This window comes from Rhynchophorus ferrugineus, unplaced genomic scaffold (assembly GCF_030347505.1).
Source record: "Rhynchophorus ferrugineus isolate W39M unplaced genomic scaffold, kcgeb_rfMv2 rfM2, whole genome shotgun sequence".
NCBI classification, from domain to species: Eukaryota; Metazoa; Arthropoda; class Insecta; order Coleoptera; family Curculionidae; genus Rhynchophorus; species Rhynchophorus ferrugineus.
Genome location: NW_027472581.1, coordinates 14,720,088 through 14,733,077, shown reverse-complemented (window position 1 = coordinate 14,733,077; position 12,990 = coordinate 14,720,088). Strand labels below are relative to the sequence as shown.

Here is a 12,990-nt window from a genome sequence, read left to right as displayed (position 1 = left end):
AAGTTATGTGTACGTCAATACGTATATAACCTGAATTAACTTCCGAATATTCAGGAAATAGGCTATGACTTCCCGGAAATACCTAAAGTTTTGACGGAATCTGCTATTGTATTCATTGGGCATATTTATAAAGATCATTAAAGTTAATTATAATACATTTTCATCAATTAAACATTTTTCAAAAAAAAAAAACTTTTCATTTCCGGTACATGCGTGACCCAAGTAACCTAAAATGGTTTTCGACAAATCCATTTAAATCAAGTCGCCGTGGAAATGTTTTCAAACGAATGGTTTTCTACGAAATCAAATAAAGTTTTAGTTAAAATCCGACTAATTACATTTGCCGTTCTGCTTGTTCCGTCTTTGGTCAGTCATCATTTAGCAAATCCATGTAATCAGGTGGCACGTGAGTCCCAATCTGCGTCATTTGATTAAATAATGTTTTTTCCTGCCTAGTTTAACAAATAACAGCAACGAAAGGACCAGTCATTTGTTTTTAACTTTCGAAACAAATAATACCGATATCTGACGATATCGACATATCGGTAATGGTCATATTTTTCTTATAGAACTCTTAAAATACATGAAATAAATATTTAGAATATACTTCAGGAAACGACGTCAGAATTTCACTAAATTCTACTATCAACCCGGTGGTAATTTAAACATCTTGATGAAGAAGACTTAACATGCTTACTTATTTTGAAAAAAGTATTTTTAAAGTTTTTGAAGAAAACCTTTAATTTAAATGCATTAGTTTTCATTCACATTTGTCATATTTCATGTTTATTTTAAAAAAATCTCACTTCATATATCGAAATATTTTTCTTGTTAAGATGTTAATTTTAGTTTTTTTTAATTATGTAAATTAAACCTAATCACCTAGTTTCTACAGCTTCTTCTTTGAGCTAGACATTCGTCGAGTCCCATCTATACGAGAAGGTGGCAGTCGGATGGAACCAGGTATGGAGTGTACAGCAAACCGTCATTCAAATGTTCTTATGGTTGGAGCATGCTCAACGTATGTATCTACCAGCTAACGATGACTTTCAGCAGTTTTTTTGCACATTTCTCGTAACATTGTGTACTAATGGCCAGTGAAATCTCTTACAAAAACCGGAAAGTAACTACCAACCATCTGACGTATACAAGTATCTAAGGAAAAGAGTCTTGATACTAAGAATATGGGGGAATTTTGAGGATTCAAAACAGATAGATTCTCGGATGATTGAAATAATAACTAAATATAGGATTTGTTGCTACAAAATCAGGAATATTCATATCATCATGTCAAAACTCTGTCAGCAGACGTTACTTTTGTAGTATAAATAGATAACAGATCGAATAATAAAAAAACACAAAATTAAAAAAAAAGAGGCTCAAGCTCAAACCAAAGGAAATCATTACGAGAGAGCTGAAATGGAATATATCAGACTAGGGATGTTGGCCACCGAGAAAAATATCGATATATTTTCGCAAAATATATTGATATATTTAATAAACCCTTACAATAATTAAGTACCAAAAATTACTAAACCTTTTAATATTATTACTTTTATTATTAATATAAAGTACCAGTTCAAAGAGTTTATAAAAAATAATTAAAATGTTTAAGAAATATAATTAATTCTTTTGAAAAAATATCTAAAAATATGGGCCAAAAATATCGATATTTTTTTAAAAAGTATATATTTTCGACATCCCTATATCAGACTCGACGTCTTGCTGATATAGAAGTCAAATGTTGGCAAAAAAATGGAAATAAATAGCGGTTGGCGATAAATCAGATAGTCAATATATTGTCGATATATTTCGATATCGATATATTTTCGCAAAATATATCGATATTTTTAATAAACCCTTACAATAATTAAGTACCAAAAATTACTAAACCTTTTAATATTATTACTTTTATTATTAATATAAAGTACCAATTCAAAGAGTTTATAAAAATAATTAAATTGTTTTTAATAATGTTTAAGAAATATAATTAATTCTTTTGAAAAAATATCAAAAAATATGGGCCAAAAATATCGATATTTTTTTAAAAAGTATATTTTTTCGACATCCCTATATCAGACTCGACGTCTTGCTGATATAGAAGTCAAATGTTGGCAAAAAAATGGAAATAAATAGCGGTTGGCGATAAATCAGATAGTCAATATATTGTCGATATATTTCGATATCGATATATTTTCGCAAAATATATCGATATTTTTAATAAACTCTTACAATAATTAAGTACCAAAAATTACTAAACCTTTTAATATTATTACTTTTATTATTAATATAAAGTACCAATTCAAAGAGTTTATAAAAATAATTAAATTGTTTTTAATAATGTTTAAGAAATATAATTAATTCTTTTGAAAAAATATTAAAAAATATGGGCCAAAAATATCGATATTTTTTTAAAAAGTATATTTTTTCGACATCCGTATATCAGACTCGACGTCTTGCTGATATAGAAGTTAAATGTTGGCAAAAAGATGGAAATAAATAGCGGTTGGCGATAAATGAGATAGTGAAACGAAATAATTTGAATTTGTTTATAAATATCTTAATCTGTGAATTAATTAATTTCCATAATACTATATAAAATCGTTCTTTAGCACTTTTTTCTTATACACAGTTATGTTAGTTAGTTATAGTTAGTTATGTTCTGTCATAATTTGTTCAAATTCGGTGAAACTATTTCTTACAATCAATAGGTAGATTAACATATTTTCCCCATTGAATTCCTTCTGGAATAAACACAGAAATTTAACAGAAAGTTAAGAACAAACAGTAGTTATATAAAATAAAAGATAATAAAATAAAAATATTAATATAAATTTATAAATGACATCGAAAAAATTTTAAAAAGACATAATTCCTTCAGGCCCGATGAATATGTAAAAAAATATATAGATTCGTAGACCATTTCAGATAAGTTTCTTTCAGTAATAGGTCAAGAAATAGTACGGCTCATGAAATCAAGGACACAAAATAGTGTTGAGAGACAGTTATAGATTACAGAGATAAAACTTTGAATTATAAAAGTATAATTACTGTTTTGCAATAAAACTTTAAATTTTGTGTAAAAAAAACGCGATAGCAAAGTTGTCGGCTAAATAAGTTTTTAAAAATCAACTGGATTTACACAAAAACCAATTAGATTTTATTTTAATCTATACCCTCCCATGACGGAGCATCTATTTTCTTGCCTGAAAAACACTTCTGCTTTTAATTCATAACGAAACAATCTCGAATTATGCTGCATTTCGTCTCGTCACGAACAACAGATATCGGTGCGTTGGTACCTGGCCATCGGTTTCCCAGAACGCTTGACAAAAATAAACAACCCATTTCTGTTAAGTGCATCTCGGTAGGCTCTGGCTAGTATTGTGAATATTGACATGTTTCTCGAGAATGCGTTCTTGGTGGCCTTGCTGACACCCAATACTTAGTCATCAGATAAAAATTATATAAATCGGCCTATGTCTTACCGATGCACTAAGCCATATCAGATACGTTCCGAGAAATATACTTAAATCATATAATGATGTCCGTTAATATCAGATGAACAAGCTGATGTGTAACAGCCAATCGCGCAAATTTTCTTAGAAACGTTCAGCAACGAGTTCGACCCGGTGTCTATCGACAACCGATAACGTATCAGTTTAAATGATGATATTCAAGGTACATTATCCAACATGTATTTCTAAAATTAGAACTGGGCACCGCTGATTAATAACCAGGAGTAATAAAAATATTAGCCATAAAGTATTTTTAATTATAACTTCAAATCCCTTAACAAAAAAGAAAGATTAGTACCTGAGATCTTCATTTCCCGAGAGAAAGGCAATCGTCATTTTAAAAGCCGATTAGAATCAATTAAAATTCCAGTATTTTATTATGAAAAATAAATCGTAAGATCATAAAAGAAAATTAAATCAATCTGGTGCTAATATAATAAGAGACGCTACAAAATACACAAACAATTCAAAACTAAACCAAGTGTATTAAAAAAAAAGTTGCCATTTCCGCAAAAGGTTCCCAGACAATAAATAAATGCCGACGAGTGGTTACCGTATACCAATTAACCACACAACCAAACAAAAACCCACGTGAAATTTCCCTATCATTAAAGAATCCATTATTCAAATCAATACTGAACGATTCCATTCTTAATTTGAGGATCATTGTTAGTGAAAACGCGTCCTCACGGTGGTACTTTCACGAAAACGTTCGTCCAAGAAAGTAAAGAAGCATAAATAAAACAAAATCATCTGCTGAATATCAAAACTTATGAAAACGATTAAACAAGCGATAACTATTCTATTAATAACCAACATTAAAACAAGTAGGCTATGTCGCACAATAATCTGATTCCGATGGTTAATGTATTTATTTATTGTTTTTTTATTGTGTTTCCCAATAATTATTACTACGTTTATTTTTTTTTGCAGAGAACAAGAGAAATGTTGCTACCGTAAGGTGTATGCCGTTCTTGTGATTTGACGTCAATCGTCAGTAAAATGACGTGATTTAAAACTTTGAATACCCAACTCTACAGTTTTTTTGTCTCTTTGCGTGTTTGAATAATTTTGCAGCTATTACTGTCAGTGTTAAATTTAATCATTTTTTTCATGAATAGAACTAAAAATAGATTTTGTATTAATTTATTACCTTGAAACATAACATTTATTTTAAAACTATTTGTTTACTATAATTTCGAAAGAATACTATAGTAAGAAATTTATAGGATTTCCAAGTTACATATATAAAATGATTATAAAAATGGATCAATATATTGCAGTCGATATAAAATGAGATATTGAAAAGCAGTGATTGGTAATTATTCGATTTTTTCCCTCACAATAAACTTTACTCCTGTTTACTCTTATAAAATAGGTAAACATTCAAGATAGTTGACTTAAATATACAGTAACACAAACAACATTAAAATTTTTACAAATAATTTTAATATTAGGGATATTAAAAAAGTAAAAATACTTACATCGTCAAAAATAGAGCCCACATTTGCCGTTACTAAAAGTATAGGAACTGAATCCATATTGTTGTTTTAAGTATCCAAATTAAATTCAAACTTAATCCACCGTAAATTTTATTGTCGGTAACTCAACATTCAACTTAAAATTCATTTTGTGTTGTCAAAAGTACACGTTACACTGTTTTCGTATATCGTTTGAGGTCTCGATACCTCTACCCCGTGAGAAACTTATTTGTTTTGAATACAAAAACTTGACATTTGTCACAGGGATTTATTGATAGGAGAGATCCGCTTGGAGTTGCGCAGTTCTTTATTTGGAATATATCTACTTATTTGAGTAACTCGATATCTGTTATACCAGCCTACCTATTTCTTTAGAAGAAGTTCTGTTCATAACCACACTTTCTTATCTTTCATTTAGTCAGCGAGTCAAATAGCTTAATCAGTGAACGATTCTTATTGATATTGCTCATACTCACCTAGCATCACAAGTACAACATGTTGTTTATAACTTATTTAAAGTATTTTATAAGTTTTTATATAATTGAAATAGTTCACGGTGAATGGAACACGAAAGATTTTATGAAAAGGGAACATTCTCTTGTTAAACCTTATTATGGTAGTTGCCTTATTACTTAATTGACATTCATAATAAAATCTTATATTATGTTTAGGAACGGGAGTTGACTTGCCTTATTGGCAATTTACTGGCTCTACTATAGTCACTCCAAATTATGTACGATTAACTCCAGACTTGCAAAGTAAAAGAGGAACTATTTGGAATTCAGTGGTAATTTTATATATTTGTTATGTTTTATTTGTATTATACAATTTTATTTTTAAGCCTATATCAAGTAGAAAATGGGAAATGCAGATACAATTTAAGGTACATGGTAAGGGAAATAAAGACTTATTTGGGGATGGTTTGGCTGTGTGGTATGTCAAAGATAGATTGCAAGATGGACCTGTGTTTGGGAGTAGAGACTTTTTTAGTGGATTATCTATTATATTAGATACATACAGCAATCACAATGGACCACATAATGTAACTTTTTTAAAAATAGTTTTATTTTTGAATTCTGCGATATTAAATTTAATTTTCAGCACCAACACCCATACATTTCTGCCATGATCAACAATGGTACTGTACATTATGATCATGATCGTGATGGTACCCATACACAATTAGCAGGTTGTGAAGCCAAATTTAGAAACCTGAATCACGATACTCATATAGCAATTAGATATGAAAATGATGTCTTAACCGGTATAGTTGGATTTAAGTATTTGTTACAAAGACCATATAAAACACTTTCTACCTGTTGCAGTTTCAACTGATATTGAGAATAAAGCAGCATGGAAAGAGTGTTTTAAAGTTCAGGGTGTGCAATTACCAACTGGTTATTATATAGGGGCTTCAGCAACAACAGGTGATCTGTCAGATAATCATGATTTAATTTCACTTCGATTCTTTGAACTTGATCTTCCTGATGACGTAAGTCCTCCAATTTTTGTTATGTTTATACATGTTAATGTAAGAACATTTTCAGAAAGAAGAAGACAGAAGTAATATTATTCCATCAGCTAAATATTTTGAGGAACCCAGAGAGCATATTGAAGATCCAAAACCATCAACATCTGGAATAAAGATCTTTTTATATGTTTTATTTGGATTAATATTCTTGGTAGTCTTAGCTGTTGTAGGTATCATGTTCTACCAAAAAAGAACAGAGAGAAACAGGAAGAGGTTCTATTAAATTGTCTAGGTGAATGTTGTAAATATTTTTTTTTATGATGAGTATTATGCTGTGGGAACCTTTTTATGACTGAATTAATTATCCAAATTTTAGTATTTCCTAAGATTTTATTAAGATCTAATTTATATTTTCTGGTATAAGTAAATTCCTGTCGTGGGTATTTATAAGTTGTTTTTTTTTTCCATAGAAATCCTTTAGTAAATAAAAGATATTTCTTATCGCATCGCTTTTAAACACAAATTTTATTTGTTACTATTTTATCTATATTTGTATAACTTTTAAATGTGTAAAACTCTAAGTTAAGGGGGTATTCTAGTTTAGAGGAAAAACATTTTTCAATTTCAGTTTTCTCAAATACAATTAAAAAAATCATATCAATCGTTTCAAGAAAAATACAATTTAAAAATTCATTGAATTAAATTTCAAATAAATTAGAACACATCAAATAGAGCTTGACATTTATTGTTTTTTATAAAAACTGTTTTGACAAATACACCTCTAAAGTTTTGAGCCATTTTTTAAAATCATCGATTCTTGTTCGATACAATGGAACCTTATCTACTTCAAAATAAGTATATTTGTATGTTCTAGGCTACACTGGGGCAGTATCAGCATTTTGATCAATTGTTAATCTGATAAAGTTGTTAATTTTAAAATTAACACCAGATATATTTTAACTTTACATATGTCCATGGCTCTGGAATATTGGAAATAATGTTTAAACATTTTAGATGTTTTTTAAATTAAAACAATTTTTCTTTTCATTTCCTTTTCTGTGCAGTGGTTGTACAAAAAAAAACACCCATTAAAACATTTTGCATAAAATTTATTTATAAAACTTAACTGTACGTTAAAATCTATTACAAAGGACACTTATATAATAAAAATGAGATTATATTCGTCTAATTGAGCGTTTATAAACAGCAAAAACATTTAAATTATTTTACGAACTAAATCGATTCTTATATACAAATTAAATTATAACCCTAAACGTAATATCTCATTTGTCACTAACTCCTAAGAAATAATATTCACATGTCACACAAATAGGCACTCATTAAATTACCAATTACTAGTCGACTCACTTTGCTTTAAAATCAAAATAACAGAACGAAAATATGGCAAAGTAGTTTTTATAAAATCGGTATAAATCTAATTTTAATATTAATTTTAGATATATCATCTATATATGGATACTGCATTAATAATTGAATTTAAAATGTTACACTATGCGTCAGTATATCTGGTGCATCTAATATATATTGTATCAATATGTTTTAACAATAGCGTATATAAATTGTAAGGCCAGTTTGTGTTGTAATATTATTGTAAAATAGTTAATATTTCAAACACACAGCAAGAAGATATCACAAATATTTGTTAAACGTACTAGTTTCATTGTTCGTACATTTGCTTAAAAGGCTCCAAAGCTGTGTAATAGTAATTTTACACATCTAAACTTAATTAAAGAGGAGGCTTAACATAAGACATGACAAAAACGGCTGGATATTTGTACAAGCTAGAACTTTAGGCCAAAGGTACGCGCGCACTTGTAAGAATCGTTTTTTATCGTTATTGTATATTATTCGAATAGTTAATAATAATAGACGGAATTTCATATCTATGATGCGTCCCATTTGTATACATATACGTTATGTCATTTAAAATAAAGGGAAACGAATTTTTATTCGGCCTTTTTGCCCAATATGTCAAAGTGACACATGCGAATTGGATGAGTACGGATAACTTCATTCGTAAGATTTTTTAAGTAATTTTGACATTTTAGTACGGAATATATATGATGTGATATTTTATAAGTTATTATAATGAATATAATCTATTTTAAAAAGTGCGATGCGTACAAGTGTGCGACAAATGCATTAAAATCTGAATTGATAAGAGGTGGCTACATGTATATGTTGTGTATAAATGGATTTAATTTAGGTTGCCTTAATTGTTACTTTCTCAATCTTTAATAATTCTATGCTTCTTTGGGTGTTACATTTTCTTTTACCGGAGTAGTTTCTGGTATGGGCGGAGCTTCGTTATTTTCTGGCGTAGTGATGACGCTACCGTTCTCGTCCACTTCTAAACCAATAGTAGCACCAATTTTTGCTGAGGCCTGTTTGAACGTGTCGCTGAGCTTGGCTTGAACGACATTAATGCACATAGACATCAGTGCTAGACCGAACACCAGATAAATGATGGAGATGATCATGAATACGGGATCCCTGGGGACGTAATCTCCGAAGCCTATCGTCGACATCGATATGAACACGAAGTAGAAGGCTTCGAAGAATCCCCAGTTCTCTATTACCATGTAGATACAGGCACCGCAGAATATGTAGGCAACTAAAATGAACAGAGCAACTGATATTGGCAGGTTGAATTCATCGTCGATTTCGAAGTTTGATATAGCCGGAGTGGTGGGAGTGTCTGTTGGTGGATTTTGATTTTCTGGGTCGGCTTCGGAACTCTGAAAAGCAGAGGGTCGTCGGAAGGTCGCCACGTCATACATCATTTGAGCCCCTTTAAAAATATCCTACAAATATTAAGGTATATGTCAATAACAACGTAAATTAATAATATATATATATTTTCTTACATCTACTCCAGCGTTTTTTCGTACTTTTCGACAGCTCCCTGTATAATAGAGCCGTCGAACAAAGGACCAAAGGAATTTTATGCATCTGGTGAAGAGTTTACCGAAATCTGTTAAGGCAATAAGAAACAGTGGAATACCAATAAGGGCGTAGACAATAGTTAAGGCACGTCCAGTGTGTGTTTTAGGATACATATGACCATAGCCTAGAAAAGAAAATAGAAAGTTATTTATAAAATTGTTTTTAATCGAATTTATAATTCAATACAAAATTTACAATCTCTTCTTGAATATATTAGCCATATAAATGAGATTTAAATAATATTTTATAATTTAGTCGTAGTACCCACGAGTGGACATTTTTCTATCCTAGTTTCCAGCTAGTTTTCACCTTGCTGACATCAAATGATGTTTATGAAAGTCCCTAAAGGTAAGTATGCGGAAGGGCGCGAGGACCCGAGGGTGGCTTTTGGCCGCTTGGATTGAACAGGAGGCTGGAGGTTATCGATATGGAGCTGATAGGGTGGGGTTTAATGGGTAGCCCAGAGGCAGTTTCCACATAACCAGTCCAACTCGCTTATTCCTGCGGGTCTTCCCGACCAGGTATCCGTAACGGGATTCCCCTACCCGGTTCCAGGCCAAAAAAAACTGGAGGTTATCGAGGTGCAAGACTCTCTGAGAGGGATTTTAAGAGGGGATTATCCGACAGAGCCGAAGTTTGGAGGAATTTGTTGAATATGTGGTTCACAAAATCGATTGCAGTTGGGGTGTCAGTTTCCCTGTGAATTTGGGAGTTCTTGACAAACCACGGAGCGCGCAGAGCTTGACGGAGTAACTTATTTTGTATTACCTGGAGCTTTGAGATCAAAGTTGGCGCAGCGTAGCTGGACCAAGTGTTTGATCCGAAGAGGATCACTGATCTAATTAAACTCTTGTAGAGCATAACTTTGATAGTTGGTGGTAATTTGCTCCTGCGACATAGAAGCGGGTACCACATGGAGGAGATTCCGCTGTACAGCGCTGCTCTTACGCAGGTCACGACTCATATGCTGGAACAAGTAGTAATCAGAAGCAATAAGGTCTTTACGGCGGGTTGGTGATGTAGCGCTTCCCATTTTAATACTTCCAAGTATATTTTCACTTTTGCAAAATGTGGTCGAGTGTTGTCATGCTGAAGAATAACATTGTCGTGTCTTTGCTCGTAGTCTGAGCGGCACTGCGCGACACTGTTGAACTCAAACTTGATCCTCGTCTTCAAATTTGTTTGGCTGGCCAGAATGCTACTTGTCTTCGGTGTCAAAATCATCAATATTACCAACCAGTACTCTCATGTTGAAATCGATGTAGTATGTTTGTCATAAGCTTCACACAGCATTTGATGACTTTTAGCCGCAATTCTTGTCAAATTGAAGTAAAAATATTTTGTTCACACTTTAACATTAAAAGATAAATGAAATGATAATACTGAAAAGTGAAGCTTGCCAATGAGTCTTCAACATCGAGTTGGTTACAGAAGTACTCAGTACGATTTAATACGCAGGAACAGTAAATTTCAATTAACTCTTTAAAATTAAATTATAGGTCTACTATGATTGAGTATAAGTTGGTATTTAGAGTTAATTGTGATAATACTGGTAAGAATCAACAGTTTTTATGAAATAAATAGTAAAAAAAATAACTGCATGAACATATGACTGAATGATTGTACATTTTGCGAAGTTTAGATAAAAGGAATTTGAAAAATTTAAAGAATGATTTAAAAGTGATTTCCTATACTCCCAATTATTTATTCTATTTACCCTTTTTATTGTCCCAATAACATCAGGCAGTGCTAAAGAACGCTGGGTTTAGATAGTAAGTTAATTAAGGCAAGTTAATTTAAGTCCTATTTCTAATGATATTATAACAAACAAACAAACAAGCTAAAATATTTTCAGCTTTTTATTACTATATTTAAATTGACAGAACGAAAATCCAACTGTTTTGTTGGTTACCTTATCTTAGCCAATAACCAATAAATCTTAGAGTATTTAAATTCATAAAGCAAACTTACATTAAATTTTCAAATATTATTAATTATCGTATTTACAAATTCTTAAACTACCAACTAGCATATGATATTTTCAGCTTGAACATAACAATTTTAATATTAAATTAAATACTATGATATAATAAGACAAGCTTAGGCAACCAATTATATCTCGAACAATTTTGAATATCACTTACTTAAATTAATAATTAATAGGATATCTATTATCGGTTATAAAATTATAAATTAAATAGAATATATACAGTATATGAATTTTTCGATATTGTTTTAAAAGTAATTTTTTTGTATTAGAAAATGTCAATTATAGTTTTAATGTTAAAAAAATGTGCGAGTTATAAATACATTATTTAAAAGTTTTATAGCACATGCTAGACTGATATTAAGTACTTACGTAAATTATATAGTTAATTCGCATATACATTTTTTATTTGTATATTAATGATTGAAATTATTACCTAGTGACCTGAATATTTGTTTTGCCACTATGTCACTTCTAAAATTATAATATATATATATATATATATATATATATATATATATATATATTATAATTTTAGAAGTTTTAATGTTAAAAAAATGTGCGAGTTATAAATACATTATTTAAAAGTTTTATAGCACATGCTAGACTGATATTAAGTACTTAAGTAAATTATATAGTTAATTCGCATATACATTTTTTATTTGTATATTAATGATTGAAATTATTACCTAGTGACCTGAATATTTGTTTTGCCACTATGTCACTTCTAAAATTATAATATATATATATATATATATATATATATATATATATATATATATATATATATATATATATATATATATCGGAACTAAATATTAAGTAAATATTATAACTAAGAGAATTACTAATATTTACATATCAAATTATATAAAATTATTGCAGATATGGTTAAGAATGAGATATATTTTAATCAATAGCTTACATCCAAGCATTACTATCCAATAAAATAGCCAAGCATGTTACTAAAATGTGTGACGTCAGCACATCGCGGTGTTGCCGCATTGAATTATAATCATAGAAAAATAGAAGTTTCACAATATAGGCGACCTTGGGGAAATGTTTTGACTAGTTCAATCAACGGTAGCGCTGCGATCGCAAATTGTGATTGGCTTAATTTAAATTGCTGGAAGCGCCATTAAAATGATTGGTTGATCAAATTGTGCGAAGCCATCATTTTCTATGGGCATTCATTTTTAAGTTTGTTTGAAAGTCTTGGTGTTTGTTTAGGTCAAGAAATATTCGTTTTATGTTGTGCATATTTTCTGTTTTACATTAATTATTATGGAGTAATAATATAAAAAATTGATTACAATGCATCCGTGTAGTAAAAAATGTAGTGTACCTGGATGTAAATCTACTACCGAAATTAGACATCGTTTCCTAAAGAATGATCTCGCTCTTTTGCAAAAATGGGCTGATCAAGTAATTAATAGTAAATTATCTGGATTAACCACAATGCAAATATATCAACGTCATCGTGTCTGTCATAGACATTTTAGTGAATAATTTAGAATTGCCCTTCCTTCACGAACAGGTATTAGGGAAGAGGCATTTCCAACATTG

The 12,990-nt window shown here is 30.2% G+C and overlaps 3 protein-coding genes and 1 long non-coding RNA gene across 6 annotated transcripts in view; 2 read left to right on the top strand and 2 right to left on the bottom strand.

Moving 5' to 3' along the window:
* 5PtaseI (inositol polyphosphate-5-phosphatase A) overlaps window positions 1-5,255 on the bottom strand; it is a 62,416-nt gene extending 57,161 nt beyond the window's left edge. Inside the window, exon 1 of one of the 2 annotated variants that reach the window (XM_076395634.1) lies at window positions 5,003-5,255. In XM_076395634.1, coding sequence (XP_076251749.1) covers window positions 5,003-5,059 — 57 coding nt within the window. In that variant the 5' untranslated portion in view covers window positions 5,060-5,255. The remainder of the gene's footprint in view (window positions 1-5,002) is intronic. The other variant, XM_076395635.1, reaches the window with a different exon arrangement.
* Window positions 909-4,652, top strand: LOC143191008 (uncharacterized). The gene is made up of 2 exons (XR_013004381.1): window positions 909-1,021; window positions 4,452-4,652. It is a non-coding gene; the product is annotated as an uncharacterized LOC143191008 (long non-coding RNA).
* Window positions 5,256-5,393: 138 nt separating the features above from the next.
* LOC143191006 (vesicular integral-membrane protein VIP36) lies at window positions 5,394-6,913 on the top strand. The gene is made up of 6 exons (XM_076395638.1): window positions 5,394-5,615; window positions 5,671-5,786; window positions 5,841-6,041; window positions 6,101-6,263; window positions 6,325-6,491; window positions 6,547-6,913. The coding sequence occupies exons 1-6, from the start codon at window positions 5,495-5,497 to the stop codon at window positions 6,751-6,753; spliced, it is 975 nt and encodes a 324-aa protein (XP_076251753.1). The 5' UTR covers window positions 5,394-5,494; the 3' UTR covers window positions 6,754-6,913.
* A 645-nt stretch (window positions 6,914-7,558) lies between these two features.
* LOC143191005 (TWiK family of potassium channels protein 18) overlaps window positions 7,559-12,990 on the bottom strand; it is a 58,916-nt gene continuing 53,484 nt past the window's right edge. For both annotated transcript variants that reach the window (XM_076395636.1, XM_076395637.1), the window contains 2 exons: window positions 9,359-9,561; window positions 7,559-9,295 (listed from right to left, as the gene is read on the bottom strand). In XM_076395636.1, the coding sequence (XP_076251751.1) occupies window positions 8,735-9,295; window positions 9,359-9,561 (764 nt within the window). In that variant the 3' untranslated portion in view covers window positions 7,559-8,734. The remainder of the gene's footprint in view (window positions 9,296-9,358; window positions 9,562-12,990) is intronic.